At 40.5% G+C, this 25127-nt stretch overlaps 1 protein-coding gene across 1 annotated transcript in view; it reads left to right on the forward strand.

Annotated features, from left to right (window-relative positions):
• The window catches only part of usp34 (ubiquitin specific peptidase 34), a 103157-nt gene that overhangs the window by 73036 nt on the left and 4994 nt on the right, over positions 1–25127 (forward strand). The window contains 35 exon segments of the mRNA XM_062438224.1: positions 608–712; positions 874–929; positions 2686–2929; positions 2931–2991; positions 3648–3811; positions 4543–4608; positions 4873–5019; positions 5516–5572; positions 6923–7000; positions 7091–7185; positions 8151–8323; positions 8989–9139; positions 9245–9323; positions 9698–9751; positions 10585–10680; positions 10770–10834; positions 11413–11488; positions 11970–12017; positions 12338–12403; positions 12504–12584; positions 13338–13423; positions 15735–15903; positions 17145–17219; positions 17407–17558; positions 18543–18696; positions 18802–18846; positions 19135–19239; positions 19394–19541; positions 19779–20083; positions 20232–20561; positions 21152–21309; positions 21537–21615; positions 22527–22653; positions 23633–23740; positions 23977–24081. Coding sequence (XP_062294208.1) covers positions 608–712; positions 874–929; positions 2686–2929; positions 2931–2991; positions 3648–3811; positions 4543–4608; positions 4873–5019; positions 5516–5572; positions 6923–7000; positions 7091–7185; positions 8151–8323; positions 8989–9139; positions 9245–9323; positions 9698–9751; positions 10585–10680; positions 10770–10834; positions 11413–11488; positions 11970–12017; positions 12338–12403; positions 12504–12584; positions 13338–13423; positions 15735–15903; positions 17145–17219; positions 17407–17558; positions 18543–18696; positions 18802–18846; positions 19135–19239; positions 19394–19541; positions 19779–20083; positions 20232–20561; positions 21152–21309; positions 21537–21615; positions 22527–22653; positions 23633–23740; positions 23977–24081 — 4108 coding nt within the window.

Consider the following 25127-nt stretch of genomic DNA (forward strand, 5'->3'; position numbering starts at 1 on the left):
AGGAAGGAAGAGAAGGAATGAAAGGCAGATGGGAAGGAAGGAAGGAAGGAAAGATGGAAGGAAGAAAAGAAAGAAAGGACGGATGGAAGGAAGAAAGGGAGGAAGGAAAGATGGAAGGAAGGAAGGACGAAAGAAAAAAAGAAAAAAGAAAGGACAGATCGAAGGAAAAGAAGACAGGAAGGAAATTGGGGCCGTATTGGACTCCTCGGTGGGCCGTATCTGGCCCACGGGCCTCATGTTTGACCCCCCTGTCTTAAAACATCATTATTTTCCCTCCCTAAAGATTCTCATGTGGTAAAATACAAACTAAATAAACTGTGAAAATACATAACTGTTCATCAAGGGAGGAGATAATCGTTCATTAATCGTAATCGAGGTTAAAAGTTCAATTAATCGTGATTTTGATTTTTGCCTTAATCGACCAGCCCTAATATTGACGATAATCATAATTCCCACAAAAATAAGTGTAAAATTGTGGTAATTTTGAATGAAGTTGGATACAAAATGTCTAATTTAAACCTTTTTATGCTTAATAAACAGTCCAAATCTCACCAAAAGTTGCACATTCTCCGACAGGAAGTCTTAATAATAGATGTTGTGTTTCCAGGTGGAGGATTATGAAGAGGAACCTCTGCTAAGAACCGGCTGTAAGGAATACTTCTGGCTTCTCTGTAAACTCATCGACAACATCCACGTAAAAGACGCCAGCCAGGTGGGAACCTCGGACATGATTGTTGTTGTTGTTGTTGTTGTTGTTGGTGGTGTTGTTGCTATGGTGTTGCTATGGTGTGTTATTGAGGTTGGTTGCTAGCGCCGGTCTGTTTGAACTCACAGAAGGTCTCTCCCTCTCTGTCGCTGGCCGGATCCATGCAGACCACCCTGCTGGACCTGGACGCGCTCGCTCGACACCTGGCCGACTGCATCAGGAGGTCAGACGCTCAACTCACCAAACACTCACAGTCACAATATTGATTTATTGATTATATTCTGACTCACTGCTGAATGATGACACCTAGAATATTTACACAGTTGATTGTCCGTCCTCATATTAAGATATTTTAACCTTAGTGTCGTCCTCCCGAGTTAAATTCACCCCGTCTGTTTTGACTGTTCCTTCCTTCTCTCCTTCCTTCCTTCCTTCTTTCCTTCCTCCATCCCCCTTCCTTCCTTCCTTCTGTCCTTCCTTCCTCCCTCCTTCCCTCCTTCTCTCTTTCTTTCCTCCCCCCTACCTTCCTCCCTTCCTCTGTCCTTCTTTCCTCCCTCCTTCTTTCCTTTCCTTCTGTCCTCCTTCTTTCCTTCATTCCTTCCTCCTTCCCTCGTTCTCTCTTTCTTTCCTCCCCCCTACCGTCCTCCCTTCCTCTTTTCCTTTCTCCCTCCTACCTTCCTTCCTTCTTTCCCCTGTCCGTCCTTCCTTCCTTCCTCCTTCCCTCTTTCTTTCCTCCCCCCTACCTTCCTCCCTTCCTTCTTTCCTTCCTTCCTTCCTCTTTTCCTTTCTCCCTCCTACCTTCCTTTTTTTTTCCTTTCCTCCCCTTCCTCCCTTCCTTCTTTCCTTCCTTCCTTCCTTCCTCTTTTCCTTTCTCCCTCCTACCTTCCTTCTTTTTCCTTTCCTCCCCTTCCTCCCTTTCTTCTTTCCTGCCTCCCTCCTCTTTCTTTCCTTCCTCTCTTTCCTCCCTTTCTCTTCCTTTCCTCCTCTCTTTCCTCCCTTTCTTCTTTCCTTCCTCCATCCCCCTTTCTTCCTTCCTTCTTTACTCCGGTCCTTGCCTTCCTTCCAGCCTTCCTTCTTCCTCCATTCCTTCCTTCCTTCCTTCCTTCCTTCCTTCCTTCCTCCCTCCTTTCCTTCCTTCCTTCTTTCCTTCCTACCTCCTTTCCTTCCTTCTCCCTCCCTTCCATCTTTCCTTCCTTGACTCGAGGACAACAAGAGGGTTAAAATGTTTTTATATGTTTTCAATAATAAATACCAATAAACTAAATGGAATGGAGCCTTAATGAATTAATGCTAAAGTGTGTGTTCATAGTTCCTGTAGTGGCCTGAGACATTTACACAGAACTGTATATATTAAACGTATATTAAGGAAAAAGGATCAAACATACTTAACCCTCCTGTTGTCCTCGAGTCAAGGAAGGAAGGAAAGGAGGGAGAAAGGGAAGGAGGGAAAGGAGGGAGGAAGGAAGGAAAGGAGGGAGAAAGGAAAAAAGGAAAGGAGGGAGGAAGGAAGGGAAGGAAAGAAGGAGGGAGGGAGGGGGGGACAGACGGACGGACGGAGGGAAGGAGGGAGGAAGGAAGGAAAGATGGAATGAGGGAGGAAGGAAGGAAAGGAGGGAGGAAAGAAAAGAAGGAAGGGAGGAAAGGAGGGAGGAGGGAAGGAAAGAAGGAAGGAGGGAGGAAGGAAGGAAAGGAGGGAGGAAAGAAAAGAAGGAAGGGAGGAAAGGAGGGAGGAGGGAAGGAAAGAAGGAAGGAGGGAGGGAGGACAGACGGAAGGAAGGAGGAAGGAATTGAGGAAAGGAGGGAGAAAGGAAGGGAAGAAAGGAAAGAAGGAAGGAAGGAAGCAAAAGAAGGGGTCAATTGACCCGGGAGGACGACACAAAGGTTAAAATCAGCATAAATACCGATATATATATATATATCTGAGCGATCCATCGGTCCGTCTCCACTATTCTAACCTCCGTTGTGTTTTTCTCTTCCAGCCGTGAGATCCTGGACCAGCAGGACGGCACCATCGAGGACGACGGGCTGACGGGTCTCCTGCGTCTCGCCACCAGCGTCCTCAAACACAAACCTCCCTTCAAGTTCTCCCGCGAGGGTCAGGAGTTCCTGCGCGACGTCCACAACCTCCTCTTCCTCCTCCCCAGCCTGGCCGACCGCGCTCAGCCCAAATGCAAGTCGCACGCCGCCCGCGCCGCCGCCTACGACCTGCTGGTGGAGACGGTGAAAGGGCTCGGTGGAGAACTACCGGCTGCTGCACAACTGGGTGATGTCACAGCACATGCAGGGTGAGGAAGCTCGATGTTAAGGCATTTAAAAACCTCCTGTAGTCCTCGAGTCAAGGGAGGAAGGAAGGAAAGGAGGGAGGAAGAAGGGAGGAAGGAAGGAAGGGAGGATGTGAGGAAGGAAGGAAGTGAAGGGAGGAATGAAGGAAGGGAAGGGAAGGAAAGAAGGAGGGAGGGAGGGAGGAAGAAGGAAGGAAAGGAGGGAGGAAGGGAGGGAGGAAAAGAAGGAAGGAGGGAAGGAAAGAAGAAAGGAAGGAAAGAAGGAGGGGATGGAAGAAGAAGGAAGGAGAGGAGGGAAGGAAAGAAGGAAGGAGGGAGGAAGGGAGGGAGGAAAAGAAGGAAGGGAGGAAAGCAAAGAAGGATGGAAGGAAAGGGAAGGAGGAAGAAGGAAGGAAAGGAGCGAGGAAGGACAGACTGAAGGAAGGAAGGAAAGGAGGAAAGAAAGGAGGGAAGGAAGGAAGGAAAAGAAGGGGTCAATTTGACCCGGGATGACGACTGCAGAAAAAGTTCCATTTAAAGCTGCAGTAGCTGAGTTTTGGCCACTAGGGGGCAGAAACGTATAATAATAATGATATAAAGTTTTGAGTTATAAAGATAGATTGATGTTATCAGAATGAGTTGAACATTAAGACTTTTCCCTCCTGATGTTTCTCCTGCAGCGTCTCACGCTCCGTATAAATGGGATTATTGGCCTCATGACGACGTCCGAGCCGAGTGTCGCTTCGTAGGTCTGACGAACCTCGGAGCCACTTGTTACCTGGCTTCAACCATCCAGCAGCTCTACATGATACCAGAGGCTCGGCAGGCCGTGTTCACTGCTAAGGTTAGTAACTGGGAGGAAGAGGAGGAGGAAGAGGAGTAGGAGGAAGAGGGGGAGGAGGAGGAGGAAGAGGAGGAGAGGGGGAGGAGGAGGAGAGGAGGAGGAGAAGAAGGAGGAAGAAGGGGAGGAGGAAGAGGATTAGGAGGAGGGGGGAGGGGGTGCAGAGGAGGAGGGGGAAGAAGAGGAGGGAGGAGGAGGGGGATGAAGAGGAGGAGGAAAAAGAAGGGGAGGGAGAGGAAGGGGAGGAGGAGGAAGGGGAGGAGAAGAGGAGGGGGATGAAGAGGAGGAGGAAAAAGAAGGGGAGGGGGAGGAGGAAAAAGAAGGGGAGGAGGAGGAGGGGGAGGGACGAAGAGGAGTAATTCACCTTTAAAAACAGATTGTAGATTTTAATCCTGTGATTGTGTGTGTGTATCTCTGTGTGTGTGTGTGTGTGTGTGTGTATCACTGTGTGTGTGTGTGTATCTCTGTGTGTGTGTGTGTATCTCTGTGTGTGTGTGTGTGTGTGTGTGTGTATCTCTGTGTGTGTGTGTGTCTCTCTGTGTGTGTGTGTGTGTATCTGTGTGTGTGTGTGTGTGTATCTCTGTGTGTGTGTGTGTATCACTGTGTGTGTGTGTGTATCTCTGTGTGTGTGTGTGTGTGTGTGTGTATCTCTGTGTGTGTGTGTGTCTCTCTGTGTGTGTGTGTGTGTGTATCTGTGTGTGTGTGTGTGTGTATCTCTGTGTGTGTGTGTGTAGTACGCTGAGGACATCAAACACAAGACGACGCTGCTGGAGCTGCAGAAGATGTTCACGTATCTCATGGTGAGTTTTACTTTCCATATAATCTGCAGACAGTTTGATGACTTAAGTTGTGAGTCTGAATCAATGTTTTCTCCTCTTTCTCATCCCTCCATCTATCCATCCATCCATCCATCCATCTCTCTCTCTCTATCATCCATCCATCCATCCATCCATCCATCTCTCTCTCTCTCCATCCATCCATCTTTCTCTCTCTCTCTCTCCATCCATCCATCCATCTCTCTCTCTCTCTCTCTCCCTCCCTCCATCCATCCATCCCTCCCTCAGGAGAGTGAGAGGAAAGCGTACAACCCTCGTCCGTTCTGTAAAACGTACACGATGGACAAACAGCCGCTGAACACCGGCGAGCAGAAAGACATGACGGAGTTCTTCACTGATCTCATCACCAAGATAGAGGAAATGTCTCAAGAGCTGGTAAACACACACACACACACACACACACACACACACGCAAGCGCACACACACACACACATACACACACACACACGCACGCGCACACACACACACACGCACGCACACACACACACACACACACAGACACACACACACACACAGAGATAAACACGCACACACGCACACACGCACGCACGCACACGCAAACACACACACAGACACACATAATCACAGGATGAGAATCTACACTCTGTTTTTAAAGGTTTCAGTCGGGCTCTAGTTTGCATGTTTCTTTTACTAAATTCAAGTGTTCAGGTTTTAAATAGTTTAAAAATTACAAGAAGCAGCGAAATCAGTGAGATTGACGACCAATTAAAATGAGGAGAGTTTAGAGTTTGAGGAGAAGGAATTTAAATATGTTTAAATCCTATTTAATCCATGTGATTATGTGATAAAGTATAAAAATGTGATTTAAAATGTTTCAATGTGTCTGAATTCTGTTTTTTTCTCTTTTAGAAAAACACAGTGAAGACTTTGTTTGGAGGCGTCATCACCAACAACGTCGTCTCTCTGGTGAGTTTTATTCACTTTAACGTCATAAATAATAAACTTATAAAATACAGAATCTAAAAATTAAACATATTTATTCTGAAGATTATAAAGAAACTATTAAAATCTCTGCACATCTCTTATGTTTGTGGTTTGTTTTCAGTTTTAACGCTTTAATAGTTTGGTATTTATGGACAGTTATAATCAATAATAAAGAATAATGGATCAGCTGGGGTAATTTTTATGAACTTTATACTAAATCATTACGTGTCTGTTTTGTTGTCTGCATATAATTCATGAAGTAATGTTTTAGTTCATGTTTAATATCTTCAAATTTTCCTGATTTCGATGCAGAATTTAAAGTATTTTAAATTGGAGTTGAGCTCCAAGATCAAGTTTCCAGAACTTTATTTGCCATTTGTGCTTTCACACATAGGAACCTTTGTGCGGTTTGTTCAGAGAGTCAAGTTAAAAAGACGCATAAATCCATAAAACACATACTACTCTAGAAATAAAAAGAAAGTGCATAAAAACCCTGTATTAAGGGAAAGTTTAGAGCATTGTTGCACAGGCCCAGGAGACAATATAATATAATAAATATAATATGATGTGTTATGATGTAGGTCATTTTGTTTTGGCCAAGAGTCTCACTGTGGCAGAGAAGTAGCTCTTAAAAAGCATGTTCTGTTTTGGCGCTTTTCCACTACACAGTTCCAGCACGACTCGCCTCGGTTCTTTTTGCGTTTCCACTAGGGAAAGTACCTGGTACCTGATACTTTTATAGTACCTGCTCTGGTGAGGTTCCAAGCGAGCCGAGCCGGTACTAAAATGTGACGTCGACACACTGCTGGCCACTGATTGGTCAGAAGAGTTGTCGCTGGAAGCGTCATGAGCCGTCCCACACAAGAATCAAACCCGGCATTTTTAAATACCAACAACAGCGTTACAACCATACGGCTCAATTTTCTTGCTTTGTGTGAGACAGAAAGCCTCATACAGCAGCAAGTACACCATCGCCTCCATTGTTTATGTGTTTGTGACGCGTATAAAACAAAGTCACGGCAGTTTCGCGGAGCCGTGCAATGACGACCCGCTCACGTTGAGTAGGTACTTTTTTTGTAATGGAAAAGGTTTCTGGTACCGTACCGAGGCGAGGCGAGTCGTGCTGGAACTGTGTTGTGGAAAAGTGCCATTAGTGGTGATGCTGTCCGCTCGTCTGTGTCTGAGGTTGTATGTGCAGTAAAGCTTCTGGTAAATGTTAGAAAGAAAGAACAAGAAGTAGGAGAAAGAAGGAAAGAAGTGTTTTACAGAGTTGAGCTGCAGGTATTATTGAGGGTTGAGAGCTTTTCTTAAAGGTTTTTATGTATTTTGCAGGATTGTGATCACGTGAGTCAGACGGCTGAAGAGTTTTACACCGTCAGATGTCAAGTAGCCGACATGAAAAACATCTACGTGAGTATTAAACATCTTTTAATCTTTAATCTTTAATCACAGCTCAGACATCACCATGTTCTTCACAGCGGATGTTTGTTTCCTCCTCAGGAATCTCTGGATGAAGTGACCATCAAAGACACTCTGGAGGGAGACAACATGTACACCTGCTCTCAGTGCGGCAAGAAGGTCCGAGCAGAGAAGAGGTGAGTTAGATATTATATAGATAAAGTCATTATATCATCGGAGAGAAGCTTTCCGCTCTAAAACCTCACACCAGTCTGGCTCTACATGCGTCTGTAGAAGATTAAACTAGATTTAAAAGCAGCATCAGGTTTGTTAAAATGTACATTTAGTATTTTTGTTGGTTTTATATCATTTGAAATGACATTTGCACCATTTTTTTTACCAAAAGTAAGACTGAATGCTCCTGAAAATGTCAAATGGTGTAACCACAAAAGAATGATACATATTACATATTTTATCCACCTGGAGGGAAAGAAAGAAATAAAGAAAGAAAGAAAGAAAGAGGAGGAAAAAGAGAAATAAGTGGGAGGAAAAAAGAAAAAGAGAAAGAACAAGAAGTAGGAGAAAGAAAGAAGGAAAGAAAGACAAAGGAAAGAGACAGAAAGAAGGAAGGAAAGAAAGAAAGAAGGAAAAAAAGACAAAGAAGGAAAGAAAGACAAAGAAGGAAAAAAAGACAAAGAAGGAAAGAAAGAAGGAAAGAAAGAAGGAAAGAAAGAAAGAATGAAAGAAAGACAGAAAGAATGAAAGAAAAACAGAAAGAAGGAAAAAAAGACAAGGAAGGAAAGAAAGACAGAAAGAAGGAAAGAGACAGAAAGACAGAAAGAAAGAAAGAAAGAAAGAAAGAAAGAAAGAGAAAGAATGAAAGAAAGACAGAAAGAATGAAAGAAAGACAGAAAGAAGGAAAGAAAGAGAAAGACAGAAAGAAATAACAAGAAGTAGGATGAAGGAGAGAAAGATAAAATGTAAATGTTTTCTGATCTCCATGGTAACCCAGATGAAATGTAATATTTAGAACAATTTAAATTTAAACTAAACCTCACGGACACATAGAAACCTCATTGACTCTTATTATATTTCTGCTATTTGGTAAATTTCCTCATTTTAAATCTTTAATTTCTCCTCTTTCTCCTCTCTCTTCCCTCAGAGCCTGCTTTAAGAAGCTTCCTCGTATCCTGAGCTTCAACACGATGCGTTACACCTTCAACATGGTGACGATGATGAAGGAGAAGGTCAACACACACTTCTCGTTCCCGCTGCGCCTCGACATGACGCCTTACACCGAGGACTTCCTCATGGGGAAAGGAGAGCGCAAAGAGGGTTCGTTCAAAACACTGAAAACAAGTTAATCATTGTTGGAAGAGTCAGATTATGTTAGAATTTTAGTTTTTGTTTGGTTATATTTATGATTTATTTATTATAATTATAATATTATTTTTTGTATTTAGTATTTTTGTATTATTTATTGTATGTATTTATATTATTTATTATTTTATTATTATTTATTTTATTTATTATTATTCATTTTATTTGTTATTTATTATTATTTATATTATTTATTATATGTATTATTATTTATTATTTTATTATTATTTATTTTATTTATTATTATTTATATTATTTATTTTATTTGTTATGTATTATGTATATTATTTTTTCATGTTATTTTAAAAATATATATTTTATTTTGTCTACTTTATTTTACACTATTATTATCAATTCTATAAGTTTTATCTGATTTTATTTGTATATTTCTTTTGTCTTTTAATCTCTTTCTTAACCAAGTTTTAGTCAAACTTTTATTAAATCTATTTTAACCTCTTTTAATAATTATCTCTTATTTGACTCATTTAAAAAAAATTTTTTTTTATCTATTTAACTATTTATTTATACTTATTTTTATCATTTTGATTTTCTATTGGTTGCATTGGTCTCAATTTGTTTGTTTTTTATTCCTTTTCTTTATGTCTCTGATTGTGTTGCAGGTTTTCGGGAAGAAGGCGAGTCGAAGGTGACGGAGAGCTACGAGTACGACCTCATCGGAGTCACGGTGCACACGGGAACGGCGGACGGCGGCCATTACTACAGTTTCATCAGAGACATCGTCAACCCGCACGCCTACAAGAACAACAAGTGGTGAGAGGAGAAGCATGTGGAGATAAAGAAGAGTGAAGAGTCCTAAACTCTCTAAATTCAGATTGTAGTTGGATTTTAAAACTTGGACTTTAAATATTTTTTCAGGTATTTGTTCAACGACGCAGAGGTGAAGCCGTTCGACTCGGCTCAGCTGGCCTCCGAGTGCTTCGGAGGAGAGATGACGGTACGAGCTGCACTGATTGATTGATTTAAATGTATTGTTGTGTGACGCTCAAACAGGTTTATAAGACACCAGGGTTATTATAGTTCACTAAAACTAGCAGTGAAAAAACTGAATAAAAAATACAATAAACAATGTAAAACTATCTGAAACTAAACTGAACAGCAGATAAAATCAGCTTAGTTTTAGTTTTCTTTTAATTTTCTCCATTTTTACTGTATTGTGTTCAGTTTGACTTGATAACGGTTTAGTACCAGCAGGGAGACAAACAGTGTCAGCGTCATTTCATCCTTTACATGCTGTATAAAAACTAATAATCACATTTCTCTTTTGTAAGTATCAAACTTTTTAAATCTGACTTCACTTTGTCTTTTCAGACTAAAACCTACGACTCCGTCACCGATAAGTTCATGGATTTCTCCTTTGAGAAGGTGAGGAAGCTTTCCAGGAAACATTCATTCATCAGAAGCTGTTTTTATATAATTTAATCTTTGTTTTAGTCTTTTTTTAAAGGAAAATCATCAAATATTTGCTGGTTTCAGCTCCTCAGTTGTGATTATTTAATGCTTTACTTGACCATAGACTGTAAATAAGAAATATACGTAACATCCGTGACGTCACCCATTGATTTGTGGACTGCTGCTCGGAGGCCAATAGTATCGGATCTGAGCAGCGCCATCTTGAAGATTTCCGGTGCATGCCGGGAAAAATTAAAACACGGATTCTACTTATATGGGCATCAGGAGGAGCATGAGGCGCCCTCCTGAACCTGTGAACCAATCAGCCTGTTAATCACGACGTAGCCACGCCCTAATGCATACCCTGCTTTATCGTCACATATAAAATCAGGGAGGCCAAAATGTCCCAAATGAACATCATACTGCATTGAAGAAGGCTTTAAACTAGCGATTGAGACCATAAACACATTTTGAAAACGTTTACTGAGGTTAGAAATCAAGTGAGAAGTTGGTGAATTATCCATTGACTTGTATAGAGACGGAAGTCCTTTTGACACCAAAACGGTCGCCCCCTGGTGGCCTTTTGATAGAATGCAGTTTTAAGTTACTTCCGCGTTGGCCTCATTTGGTCTTGATAGGACAAAATAAGACTTTTGACTTGAAACCAATCAGCAGCTTTAGTTTCGAGGCTGTTTTAATGTTTGTTATTGTTTCATAATGACTGAAAATAAATATAAAATGCTGTTAATAATAATAATGATAATAATGATAATAATAATAATAAACTGTATTGGTCCAACCTGCAGACACACAGCGCCTACATGCTCTTCTATAAGCGAGTGGAGCTGGAGGAGGAGAACGGGAAGGACTTTAGTTTTGACGTCTCTCCTGATTTACTCGAGGTAACGTCGATCTGCTGCTCGTTGATCTTCTTTAAAAACTTTAAATCTCTTGACTTTACACATCTGAACATCGTCTGTGTCTCTTTCAGTGGATTTGGCACGACAACATGCAGTTCCTCCAGGACAAGAACATATTCGAACACACGTACTTTGGGTGAGTGACGATACTTTTACACTTACTTATAGAAATGATCGTCAAATCGTCATGTGGGCCAAATCATTAAAAAGAGGGAAGGAAAGATGGAAGGAAGGAAGGAAGGACAGATAGAAGGGATGAAGGAAGGAAGAGAAGACATGAAGGAAAGATGGAAGGAAGGAAGGACAGACAAATAGAAGGGATGAAGGAAGGAAGGAAGAGAAGGAAGGATGGAAGGAAGGACAGATAGAAGGGATGAAAGAAGGAAGGACAGATAGAAGGGATGAATGAAGGAAGGAAGGAAGGACAGATAGAAGGGATGAAGGAAGGAAGGAAGGAAGGGCAGATAGAAGGGATGAAGGAAAGATGGATGGAAGGAAGGAAGGAAGGACAGATGGAAGGGATGAAGGAAGAGAAGACAAGAAGGAAAGATGAAAGAAAGGAAGAAAAAAGAAAGAAAGGAAAGATGCATGAAAGACAGGAAGAAGAGTGAGCCGGATTGGACTCCTTGGCGGGCCGGTTCTGGCCCGCGGGCCTCATGTTTGACCCCTCTGGTTTCCAGTGTTTAATCACACAAACCTTTGTTTCCTCTCTAGTTTCATGTGGCAGCTCTGCAGCTGCATCCCGAGCACGCTGCCGGACCCCAAAGCCGTCTCCCTCATGACGGCAAAGGTGAGAAATATTAAAGGTTCTTCCTTCCTTCCTTCCTTCCTTCCTTCCTTCCTTCCTTCCTTCCTTCCTTCTTTCTTTTCCTTCCTTCCTTATTCCATCCTTCCTTCCTTCTTCCATCCTTCCTTCCTTCTTCCCTTCCTTCCATCCTTCCTTCTTCCATCCTTCCTTCCTTCTTTCTTTCTTTTCCTTCCTTCCTTCCGTCCATCCGTCCGTCCTTCTTCACTTTCTTCCTTCCTTCTTTTCCTTCCTTCTTTCTTTTCCTTCCTTCCTTCTTCCATCCTTCCTTACTTCTTCACTTTCTTCCTTCCTTCCTTCCTTCCTTCCTTTAACGCGATGACTAGTTTGCATTAAACTAATCAGAACAAGTTTTAAAATATTAAGTCAAGATTTTTAAATAAACTTCAACTCAACAAAAGCTTAAATAATATGAAATATAATATGAATGTGCATTAATGTGAGTTTCCTTTTTATTTATTTACAGCTCAGCACATCGTTCGTCCTGGAAACTTTCATTCACTCCAAAGAAAAGGTAAAGTGTGTTTCACCTGTTGTATTTATTATTTATGAAGCACATTTAAAGGTACAGTGTGTTTGGGATTTAGTGCCATCTAGTGGTGAGATTAAACACATAAATACTCATTTTCTTAAAGTCGCTAAAAATGAGGAAAACCACTGAAAAAACGTTATTTAAATGAATTTATAAAAAGTAATAATCAGATTTACTTACTGCAGTTGTTGCCTATAGTTTATTAATTATCACATTTTTATCTCCTTTAATTTAAAAATGTTTTAACAGTCAGATAAAATAAACCCATGAATGAAACTGTGATGTGTTTTCTGTGTCGCCAGCCGACGATGCTGCAGTGGATCGAGCTCCTCACCAAACAGTTCAACAACAGTCAGGCTGCCTGCGAGGTCGGTATTTAACCACTGATACCGTCGGATGCTACGAGTTAACGTTTATTAGCTTCTTCATGTTTAACACAAGTTTCTCTTCTTTTTTTCTTTTTCTCAGTGGTTTTTGGATCGGATGGCGGATGATAACTGGTGGCCGATGCAGATCCTCATTAAATGTCCCAATCAGATCGTTAGACAGGTGAGTTAATTATCATCATATCAGTTTTATTTATACTCATTTTATATTTCTTTACTTCTTCTTTCCCACTGATTTTATTTCCCCGCCACATCAACATCGTGCTTATTTATTCATCTTTCTTTTATTATATCATTATATTTATTAGTATCTTAACTGTTTAACTGTATTTATTCATTGTTTTATTTTTTAAAAACAAATATTTTTCCTATTATTCTATTTTATTTTAACCTAATATTGTTTTGTGTGTTGTTGTGTTGCTGTTAATGTTTCTCAACACCATTGTATAAATGGTATAAATTCCTCCTAAATGGTGTTTCGAGGTAAAATTAAGGCTAATAATAATAATAATAATAATATGTTTTATCCTGTTTCTTACTACTTGGATTATCCTTTTTTTAATTCTATTTTTATTCCCTGATTGTTTAATGTCTGGTTTTATTTCATCATATTTCCTCTTTAGTAGTTTCCTTTTATAAGACCTCACCTCACATTCCTGGTTTTACCCCCTTTATTTTATTATTTACTTATTATATTATATTTATCTTTTATTTTATTTGGATAGTCTGAATTTTTTTAACATTGTTATTGTACCTCTGATGTTTCCTCATTACAGATTTATGAGCGTTATGATGATGTTTCCTCCCTTCTATGAATTAAACGTGCCGTTCTAATAAAGCCTGATTGATTGATTGATTGATTTATTTATTGATCTTCTCTCAGTTTGATTCTCTCGGTTCTGCGTCTGTCTTCCAGATGTTCCAGAGGTTGTGTATTCACGTCATCCAGCGGCTGCGACCGGTTCACGCTCACCTCTACCTGCAGCCCGGCATGGAGGACGGGTACGTTTTATATTTTATATTATTTATTATTTGACCTATTATTGTTTTGTGATCGGTCGGATTAGCAGAAATCATGTTTCACCCTGACTTTAAATCTTAATCCTGATCCAATTAAACTATTTTAAACAATTAAAAGTTTAGATTTAGATTTAAAGTATCGATTTTTTTATATTTTAAGGGTTTTTTAATATCAAGTCTTCAAACATTATCAGTGAGTTTTATTTTACTTCTATTGAACCAATTTAAATATAAACCAGCCTTTAAAATGAGAAGCTAAAACAGATTATAGTTCAATATATTTAAAACTATCCTCATTTTGCTGCACAGACTAAAGCAGGAAGATAAAATAACAGACATCAACAATTAAAGGTACAAATAGACTCGTAATAATCAGACACATCTGGAGGATTCAAACAGCCGTGAATAAAAGAGAAATGTTGAGCCCGAACTTAAAAAAAAGTAGATTTGAAAAGTAAAGATTTAGTAACGAATTTCATGAAATTGAAAGAAAAGAAAGAAAGAAAGAGAGAAAGACAAAGAAGGAAAGATTGAAACAAAGAAAGAAAGACAAAGAGGGAAATATTGAAACAAAGAAAGAAGGAAAGAAAGAGAAATAAAGAAAGAAAGAAGTAAAGAAAGAAAGAAATGAAGAGAGAAAGAAAGAAATAAAGAAAGAGAGAAAGATTGAAAGAAAGAGAAATGAAGAAAGAAAGAAATTAAGAGAGAGAAAGACAAAGATTGAAAGAAAGAAAGAGAGAAAGAAAGTAGGAAAGAGAGAAAAACAAAGAAGGAAAGATTGAAACAAAGAAAGAGAAATAAAGAAAGAAAGACAAAGGAAAGATTGAAAGAAAGAGAGAAAGAAGGAAAGAAAGAGAAAGAAAGAAGGAAATAAAGAAAGAAATGAAGAGAGAAAGAAAGTAAGAAATAAAGAGAGAAAGATTGAAAGAAAGAGAAATGAAGAAAGAAAGAAATTAAGAGAGAGAAAGACAAAGATTGAAAGAAGGAAAGAAAGAGAGAAATAAATAAATAAATAAATGAAGAGACAGAAAGTATCTAAATGAATTTCATGTATTTAATGTCCGGTACGAACCAATAAGCTTTAAACTAGACGGCCGATGTTATTCGGTGCCATTAAAGACGTGATGCAGCACAATCCGTCCGTGTTGTGTCTGTGATGTCAGATGGCCACAGAGAACCAATCAGGAGCTTCGTGTCACTCAGCGTCTCCGTTTCTCTCCGGACTCTTGAGAAAGATGAAAGATGCTCCACATCTCTGAAAACACACAAAATCAATCAATTACTTTATTCATTGATCGGTTTATTTAAATGGATCTGGTTCCAGCTTCTTAAATGTCAATATTTTGTAGTTTCTTTATTAGTCTAAACCAGGCGGGGAGTTCTGGTCCTCTGAAATGAGGCCAACGAGGAAGTAACTTAAAACTGCATTCTATCAAAAGGCCACCAGGGGGCGACCGTTTTGGTGTCAAAAGGACTTCCGTCTCTATACAAGTCAATGGAGAATTCACCAACTTCTCACTTGATTTCTAACCTCAGTAAACGTTTTCAAAATGTGTTTATGGTCTCAATCGCTAGTTTAAAGCCTTCTTCAATGCAGTATGATGTTCATTTGGGACATTTTGGCCTCCCTGATTTTATATGTGACGATAAAGCAGGGTATTCATTAGGGCGTGGCTACGTCGTGATTGACAGGTTGATTGGTTCACAGGTTCAGGAGGGCACCTCATGCTCCTCCTGATGCCCATATAAGTACAATCCCTGTATATTTTTCCCAGCATGCACCTGAAATTTTCAAGATGGCGCTGCTCAGATCCGGTACTATTGGCCTCCGAGCAACAATCCACAAACCAATGGGTGACGTCACAGATGTTACGTCCATTTTATATACAGTCTATGGTCTATGATAATAAACTAAACATCTTTTAGGACGTCATTAGAGACAAAAACAACCACTACTTGACAAATGAATCAATAATGAAAATAATCTTTGCAGAGTTGCTTCAGAGAAAGTTTGAAAAAGAAATGTGTTCAAAAAGCGACTAAAAGAGGCATTGATTTAACCCCTGATGTGATTTCTAAGGCAGCAGTTTGTCAAATGTATTTTAAAATGTTGTATTTTACTTGATTTTATATATTATTATATATTAAATATATTTTTTAGCTGCTACATAAAACACATCAACTCTTTATAAAGCGATAACGTGTCGTTCTATCACAGAGATCTCTATTTCTCTACCTACCTACCTATCCATCCATCCATCCATCTATCTAACTTTATTTATTCTCCTCTCAGCTCTGATGACATGGACGGTCCGGTGGAAGACATCGGCAGCCGCTCCTGCGTGACTCGCTTCGTAAAGACTCTTCTGTCCATCATGGAGCACGGAGTCAAACCTCACAGCAAACACCTCACCGAGTACTTCGCCTTCCTCTACGAGTTCGCCAAGATGGGCGAGGAAGAGGTCGGTCTGATCTTCATCATCATTCAGTTTGTGTCAAAGGAAAACTTTGATTTGATGTTTTAAGATGTTTGTTTTTTTACATTTAAGAGAAAAAATCAACTTTAGAGCTCGAGAAGATTTTTGGATGAGCCGAAAAACTTCTTTAAGCTTTGTGTCGTCCTCCCGGGTCAAATTAACCCTGTCTGTTTAGTTCCTTCCTCTCTCTTTCCTTCCTTCCTTCCTTCCTCCCTCCTTTCCTTCCTCCTTCCTTTCTTCCTTCTTCCTCCCTTCCTCCTCCTTTCCTTCCTTCCTTCTTCCCCCCTTCCTTCCTTCTTTCCTTTCCTTCCTCCCTTCCTTCTTTCCTCTGTCCTTCTTTCCTTCCTTCCTCCTTTCCTCTTTGCCTTTCTCCCTCCCTCCTTCCTTGTTTCCTCCTTCCCTCCTTTCCTTCCTTCTTCCTCCCTCCTTTCTTCCTTCTTCCTCATTTCCTTCCTTCTTCCTCCCTCCTTTCCTTCCTTCCTTCTTCCTCCCTCCCCTCCTTCCGCCCTCCCTCCTACCTCCTTTCCTTCCTTCTTCCTCCTTTCCTTCCTTTTTCCTCCCTTCCTTCCTTCCTTCTTCCTCCTTTCCTTCCTTCTTCCTCCCTTCCTTCCTTTCCTTCCTTCCTTCTTCCTCCCTCCCTCCCTCCTTTCCTTCCTTCTCCCTCCCTCCCCTCCTTCCTCCCTCCCTCCTACCTCCTTTCCTTCCTTCTTCCTCCTTTCCTTCCTTCTTCCTCCCTTCCTTCCTTCCTTCTTCCTCCCTTCCTCCCTCCCTCCTTTCCTTCCTTCTCCCTCCCTCCTACCTCCTTTCCTTCCTCTCTTCTTCCCTTCCTTCCTTCCTCCCTCCTTTCCTCCCTTCCTTCCTTCTTCCTCCTTTCCTTCCTTCTTCCTCCCTTCCTTCCTTGACTCGAGGACAACAGGAGGGTTAACGTCTAGACTTGAGCATCTTTCTTTCAGGAACGTTGAAACACATCAGTGAAAAAGCATCTCTAACATATAAATATATAAATAAGTCTCAACTGATGCTGGGTTTTTGGGGTTGATACTGAAATTAAGAAGTTAAACAAAATCCAATATTGATGTTTCGGCCGATAACGGAATAAATACATAAACTTTCATTTTTTTTTGCAATGATCTCAAATGTTATAATCAAACCTTTGTGACTATTAGAGTCACTGAGAGTTCATTGTGGTTGATTTAAACAGTTTTTTCTTCTCTTTCCATCCACAGAGTCAGTTCTTGTTATCACTACAAGCCATTTCTATAATGGTGCATTTCTACATGGGAACCAAAGGGCCTGAGAATGTAAGTTTAATACTAATAATAATCAAATAATAACATAAATTCGTTAATATTTGTATGTTATTTCTTGCTAATTCTCAGTTTATTCAGTTTAAGCCAGTAAAAGGATAATTATGAGCACACAGTAAACAAATAAACACTAATAAGGAATAAAAAAGAAACCTAGTGAATGATGAGTGTCCTCCTTCAGCCTCAGGTGGAGGTGTTGTCGGAGGAGGAAGGAGAAGAGGAAGACGAGGAGGAAGACATCTTGTCTCTGGCTGAGGAGAAGTATCGTCCTGCAGCTCTGGAGAAGATGATCGCTCTCATCGCTCTGCTGGTGGAGCAGTCTCGCTCCGAAAGGTACGAACATAGAAAACACAGCAAATACTGAAGCTGGAGTTTTATTATATTCCATCAGCTGTTTGTTTATTATTATATAATCACAGGAATATTATCATTATGAGACTTTAATGACACAGAAGCTGCTTTTTATGTGCTTTATTCAGCGAGTTAAAGCTTCAATATTAATATCATCCTGATCAATATTCAAAGACTGAAAGAGTTTTATTATAAAGTATTATTTTATTATTTATTACTTTTTTAATTGAGCTCCGTTCTCTACCTTTGGTTTTGAATTTCGTTGTATTTTATAAAATGACAATAAAGGAATTTATCTATCTAAGAGTTTCACCGAGAGTCAAACTGACTGAAACTGAAAATATATAAATAATTAGATTTAGAGTTCAATCAATCAAAACTTTATTTATGTAGCAGCAATAAACAAACAAAAGAACAAATTGTGACCAAGACATGCAACAGAAAATAAGAGTGTTACAAAAAGAATTGGGATAATTAAATAATAATCTAAATATAATAAATAAGAGAGGAATAAAAAGAAAAAGTGTATTAAAAGTTAGAGTAAAAATTAGGTTAAAAAAAGACAAAATCAGACAAAGTTTTATTAATTTGGAGAACAGCAGGTTGGTTGTATGTGACTGGTCTGAAAGCTCTGCACCACTCGTTAATTTTTATTCGTACCTAAATACGAGAAAATTAATGAAAGCTGCAAGTTTTTCGTAAATATTTCGTACACGTAATTTTAAGAAGGAATCTGCGCGTACGAATGTTTCTTGCATGTTTCTTCCATTTTCTGCCTTTCTGTATAAAATACGCTCTATACATAACTTTGACTTTGGCATCGTGATGGGAGGATAAAGTTTTTCACACCGAAACGTTAACAGCATCATTCTCTCCTCTTCATCTTCATCTCTCTCCTCTTCATCATCATTCTCTCCTCTTCATCATCATTCTCTCCTCTTCATCATCTTCATCTCTCTCCTCCAGACACCTGACTCTGTCTCAGAGCGACATGGCGGCGCTGACCGGAGGGAAAGGTTTCCCCTTCCTGTTCCAACACATCAGAGACGGCATCAACATCAGGCAGACCTGCAACCTCATCTTCAGCCTCTGTCGCTATAACAACCGCCTGGCCGAACACGTAGGTTCACCTCATATACGCAGAAGACTTATTAGCTGTTTTTTGGGTTGTTTTTGTCTAATTCTGAGCCTTTAATTCACCTCCTGATGTGTTTCCTCTCTGCAGATTGTGTCGATGCTCTTCACCTCTATTGCAAAGCTGACTCCAGAGGTAATCTACTGTTATTTATAGAAGTGTGAACACAATTAATTCAACATAGCAGCAGATCTGGTTGGTCGTCAGGCTGTTGAGGTTAAATTCTCTACTTGTGTCTCTTTGTGCTGATAGTTGTAGTTTTATTTGGACATTATTTGACATTTATGTGGCTGTTTAAGATAAAAAAACATTTAAACTATTTATCTTCTTTTTTAAATCATGAGATGAAATACTGATGATGCTGTTTTCATCATTCAAAGTTGTATAAAATGAAACTTTAAATCTTTCTTTTCATTGCATCAGGCTGCAAACCCGTTCTTCAAGCTGCTGACGATGCTGATGGAGTTTGCTGGCGGACCGCCGGGGATGCCTTCCTTCGCCTCCTACATCCTGCAGAGGATCTGGGAGGTAAATACACATCATTCATTGATTCAGACCAGAACAAACAAACGGACTCTACGGGTTTAAAGACGCTTCAGTGAAGCTTCAGCTGCTAAATAACAGGAGGTCAACATAAATCAGTCCCATGCAGGTCTTTGTATTGATTGTTTCTCCTTGTTAGGTGATCGAGTACAACCCGTCTCAGTGTCTGGACTGGCTCGCTGTTCAGACTCCCAGAAACAAGCTGGCCCACAGCTGGGTCCTGCAGAACATGGAGAACTGGGTGGAACGGTTCCTGCTGGCACACAACTACCCGCGAGTCCGCACATGTGAGATACAGCAGCTCCTCATATTTCTTTTATAGTTAACTTTCAGTGAATTTAAAACCTCTCCAGGAGTTAAACAGACATCAAATAAAGTTTAAAATGTGATAATTGTGATATTTTCATCTCTTGGAGGAAATCAGACTTCGCCTCATGCTTTCAAAAAACACATAAACAGATTTGACCAGTTTAGATTGATTAAATGAAACGGATCCTAACATCAGCCGCCTCTCTTCCTTCCAGCGGCGGCGTACCTCCTCGTCTCTCTCATCCCCAGCAACTCCTTCCGCCAGATGTTTCGCTCCACGCGTTCCCTCCACCTGCCGACCCGCGAGCTGCCGCTGTCGCCCGACACCACCGTAGTCCTCCACCAGGTCTACAACCTGCTGCTGGGGCTGCTGGGACGCGCCAAGCTGTACGTGGACGCCAGCGTGCACGGCACCACCAAGCTAGTGCAGTACTTCAGCTTCATGACCTACTGCCTCATCTCTAAGACGGAGAAGCTCATGTTCTCTGGATACTTCATGGACCTCTGGAACCTCTTCCAGGTACATTTAATACATAAAAAACCAGCAGCTATTTACAGGATGTTATAGTTTATAGTGTGGTCGCTCACATTGTTATCTTTATAGTTATCGTTGTTATTGTGATGCCTTTCAGTAATGCAGACTCTTAAACTCTCTTTTCCGTTTTCAGCCCAAACTGTCCGAACCAGCCATCGCGACCAACCACAACAAGCAGGCGCTGCTCTCCTTCTGGTACAACGTGTGCGTGGACTGTCCGGAGAACGTCCGTCTGGTGGTGCAGAACCCCGTGGTGACCAAGAACATCGCCTTCAACTACATCCTGGCCGACCACGACGACCAGGAGGTGGTGCTCTTCAACCGCGGCATGCTGCCCGCCTACTACGGCATCCTGCGCATGTGCTGCGAGCAGTCGCCCACCTTCACCCGCCAGCTGGCGTCGCACCAGAACATCCAGTGGGCCTTCAAGAACCTGACGCCACATGCCAGCCAATACCCAGGGGTGAGTGGAGGGTCGGGTTTATCAGATCAGTGTTTTTATGAAGGGTTGTGTTGGTAGAGTTGAAGTTTTAAAATGCTGGTGAGAGTCAGTGTTTAATGATAGATTTTAGATTTGGGATGGAAACATTTTATTATTTGTGTGGATGTTTGGGGGTCTTACCAGGCGGGGAGCTCCAGTCCTCTGAAATGATGCCAACGCGGATGTAACTTAAAACTGCATTCTATCAAAAGGCCACCAGGGGGCGACCGTTTTGGTGTCAAAAGGACTTCCGTCTCTATACAAGTCAATGGAGAATTCACCAACTTCTCACTTGATTTCTAACCTCAGTAAACATTTTCAAAATGTGTTTATAGTCTCAATCGCTAGTTTAAAGCCTTCTTCAATGCAGTATGATGTTCATTTGGGACATTTTGGCCTCCCTGATTTTATATTTGACGATAAAGCAGGGTATGCATTAGGGCGTGGCTACGTCGTGATTGACAGGTTGATTGGTTCACAGGTTCAGGAGGGCGCCTCATGCTCCTCCTGATGCCCATATAAGTAGAATCCATGTTTTTATTTTTCCCGGCATGTGTGTGTGTGTGTCGCAGGCGGTAGAGGAGCTGTTTAACTTGATGCAGCTGTTCGTGGCGCAGCGAGCCGACATGAGAGAAGAAGAGCTGGAGGACGTCAAACAGTTCAAGAAAACCACCATCAGCTGCTACCTGCGCTGCCTGGACGGACGCTCCTGCTGGACCACACTGATCAGGTCCGGATACGAACACACACACACACACACACACACACACACACACACACACACACTGTATAATCATATGACTGTTCAGAGCTGATTTAATATTCTGTGATTTCAATGTGGCGTCTTTCTGCTTAATAAGATTTTTTTTATTTATAAACTGAACACAAGACAATATTTACCTTTAGGAGTTCATATTATCTTGAGTCCTAACATCACGGTTCTGTTGTTCCTCTCAGTGCCTTCAGGGTTCTGCTGGAGAACGACGAGGACCGACTGCTGGTGGTCTTCAACAGAGGACTCATCCTCATGACTGAAGTAAGATCAAGATCGCTTGTCGTAACTTAATCACGTGTATATCGGTGGATCCTGAAAAGTAAACAGCAATAAGATAAATTAAATAGTGTTGCTTCACTGTATAATCAGTCATTTTAATATTTGGTCCCTACATTTTGCTTAAATTCAGTCGTAAGAAGCATTAAGAAATCCTAAAGGTCAGTTTCAGTCAGGTTTTCCTCTCTGTAATCATTCCTCCTGTTCATACTGACTATTAAAACCTTCTAATGTGCTTTCAATGTAAAGTGATGGAGGACTGTATCACAGTGTTTCCACACAGTCATTTAAAAGTATCTGATCAGCTTCTATTGAGCTTCATCAGTGTGAGTTATTCATATCAAGTGATATCTGACACATTTACAGTCTTTATAGCATCAGATTCCCTCTTAGTGTTTCCCTGTTGAGCTGTGGTGTAACCATAGTAACACAAAGACTTTGGTACTAAAAACACTGTAACGTTGAAACATAGAAGATGAAGATTTGACTCATTGGGATAAAACTGAAGCTTCATTTTGGCCTTAAGGAAGAATATCTAGGAATAAGGAAATATATCTGGTTTATTATGCAATATGTTAAGAGTGCAATGATCTATCAGCCAACTACTAGAAAATGTTCAGTAGGCTTTGAGTTGCTCATTAAACATCACACAAGCCTGAGCTCCAGAGCTTGATGGATCTAAAAAAAACACATGAAAAAGAAATCTGGGCATACATCACGTCTCCTATACTTCCTGGTCAACTTTAGAGCAGAGTTGCATATTCAGAAGGTTTTGATGTAAAGCTAAAACACTTGTATTATGTTACGTTGATGATGCAACAGCTGCTCCCTTCATCACTTTGAAGTTCTTTACCTGGTTAATAAAAACATGTTCTCTGTCTGTTTGTCCTCTGCAGTCCTTCAACACTCTGCACATGATGTACCACGAGGCGACGGCGTGCCACGTCACCGGCGACCTGGTGGAGCTGCTCTCCATCTTCCTGTCTGTCCTCAAAGCCACCCGACCGTACCTGCAGCGCAAAGGTCCGTCCGCCTCTCCGTGACCATACCTGAAAGTCATAAAAACAAGTCACACAGGATTAAACAATAAGAGAATAGACAGAGCAGCAACATTAAAATAGTTTGTTGTGCATGAGCCCACTTTTTCATGGTAGACTAACCAGTGGGTTCACTGCATGCCGATATTTACAAGAGCTAAATAGATAATGCATCAAAAAATAAGTTTCAATATTCATAACAAACAAGCTTTAACTGCACAAACTTGTATTCATTTAAATGATAATCAGGCTTACTGACCCCTAAAAATATAACAGCATGGATTTTTTTTACTCCCCGTCATAAACAACGCTGAACATTAAACGTTAGCAATAAGAGACGTACCGTTAGTTTTCTCTCTGAGACTTTTGTCAAATTTTCGAGGAGCCGTTATAAACGTTGACGTTATAAACGTTGACGTACTAGTTTGGTGATTAGCGTCAGGTCCGTCTCCCTTAGTAACCGTCACAGCAGACCATTTGAAACGACGATAGCTCAACTCTGCTCCACATATTTCACACCTGACAACATTATCCTTTACTTTCTGGAAGTTTTAAACCACGCTGGACTTTTGTGTGGCTTCGTCTGCATCATGTTCCCTCCAGTCAGCTAGCAGGCTAACTTACTACCGAGTCAAAGTAGCTGACGGCAGCAGTAAAAACTCTCTGTGTCAGATTTACTTCAACACAAGGTGGAGGTGGTTTACAGAAGCTTACAGCTCCTCCTAGTGGCTGAAAGGGAGAATTGCTCTCCAGCAGCTGTTAATGAAACCTTCATACTACACAGCTCAACTCTTCATTAAAGCTTTTCAGTAAAAAAAACAACTACAGCTCAAAGGACGACAATATTGTTCGTTTTTAATGACACATCCTTAACTCACATCACCAGAAGGTTTTCAACTGTAAATAAATGATTGACAGCACCTAAAATAAACACATCTAACACTGGATTTATGTAATTTCTGCAGATGTGAAGCAGGCTCTGATTCAGTGGCAGGAGAGGATCGACTTCGCCCACAAGCTGCTCACCCTCCTCAACTCCTACAGCCCACCTGAACTCCGCAACGCCTGCCTGGGTAACACTCATCTACCCATCTTCAGTGTTTTGTTACATGTGCCTATTACATCACGAGTATGCAGCTGTACAGAAGTTATTTAGTTTGTGGTTTATTTTACTTGCTGTATCTGTTTAACGGTTAAAGTTGCAATGATAAAAAAAGATAATTTAAATATGTTAAATGTGTTTTTCCCTGACTGATGGACGTCGATTGTCGTGTGTTGAGCTGTTTGTTTTGTTTCCTGTTTCCCGTAGACGTGCTGAAGGAACTCGTTCTTCTGAGTCCACACGACTTCCTGCACACTCTGGTCCCCTTCCTGCAGCACAACCACTGCACCTACCACCACAGCAACATCCCCAGTGAGTCTCTTCATCTTTATCTTCATCATCAGCTGTCCTGCTCTCCATCATTTTACATTTAAAAACAGATGAAAGTGCAAAACTGCTTTAAAGGTGTTTTTGCTTTGTTTGATATTTACTACATCGTACATAACTGCTGCTGTAAATCACTTTTCTGTGTTCCTGTGCCTTAAATTGATAAAATACTCTTCTACCGTCCCCTTACGTAGCTGGAGTTGTTATTTTGATAAAGTTAATCAACTTATAAAACAATAAAGTATCGTTCTATCACAGGCAGAGCACACGGTCACACTGAGCCTGATTGCATCCTGCTACTCAACACCATGTATTTTTTAGCTGCTTTTACCCTATACTATTTTTACTATTTTAACTATTTTATTTTTCTATCTTACATTACATCAATGTTTCTGTTTCTTCCCTCCCTCTTAGTTTTTTGTTCTTTATGTTGTTTTTTATTGATTTATGCTCCTTTTAGGGTATTAATATAATATGAATATGTATGTAATTTATTTGGTTGTAAAGCACTTTCTTGTATAAAAGATGCTCTACAAATAAAGTTACTACTATTATTATTATTATTACAGCACTAGAGCCACACACTCTGGGCAACAACCTACATTAAGCACTACAGTCTTCTTCTGATCTACCTTACAAACATGAACCTTAACCTGCCGAACGAGCTACCAAACAAAAGTAGCTGAGGGCAGCAGTAAAAATTCACTCCGTGTCAGATGTACTTCACCAAGGTGGAGGTGGTTTACAGAAGCTTACAGCTCCTCCTAGTGGCTGAAAGTGAGAATGTATCTTATCTGTTAATGACCCTTCATACTAGACTACACAGCTCTACTCTTAAAAAACAACAACCACAGCACAAAGGTTGAATTTAGACAAATTATTATTCAATTAATTGGTTTTAATGGCACATCCTTAGTTACCAGCTAAAGTTTCTATGTAATTTACTCCTAAAGTGCGGCACATTGAACACTATGTAAACATGCAAAATGACACTTAACTTTGTCTCTATTCATGTGGCGTAACACTAACAG

Source organism: Scomber scombrus, chromosome 2 (assembly GCF_963691925.1).
Source record: "Scomber scombrus chromosome 2, fScoSco1.1, whole genome shotgun sequence".
NCBI lineage: Eukaryota > Metazoa > Chordata > Actinopteri > Scombriformes > Scombridae > Scomber > Scomber scombrus.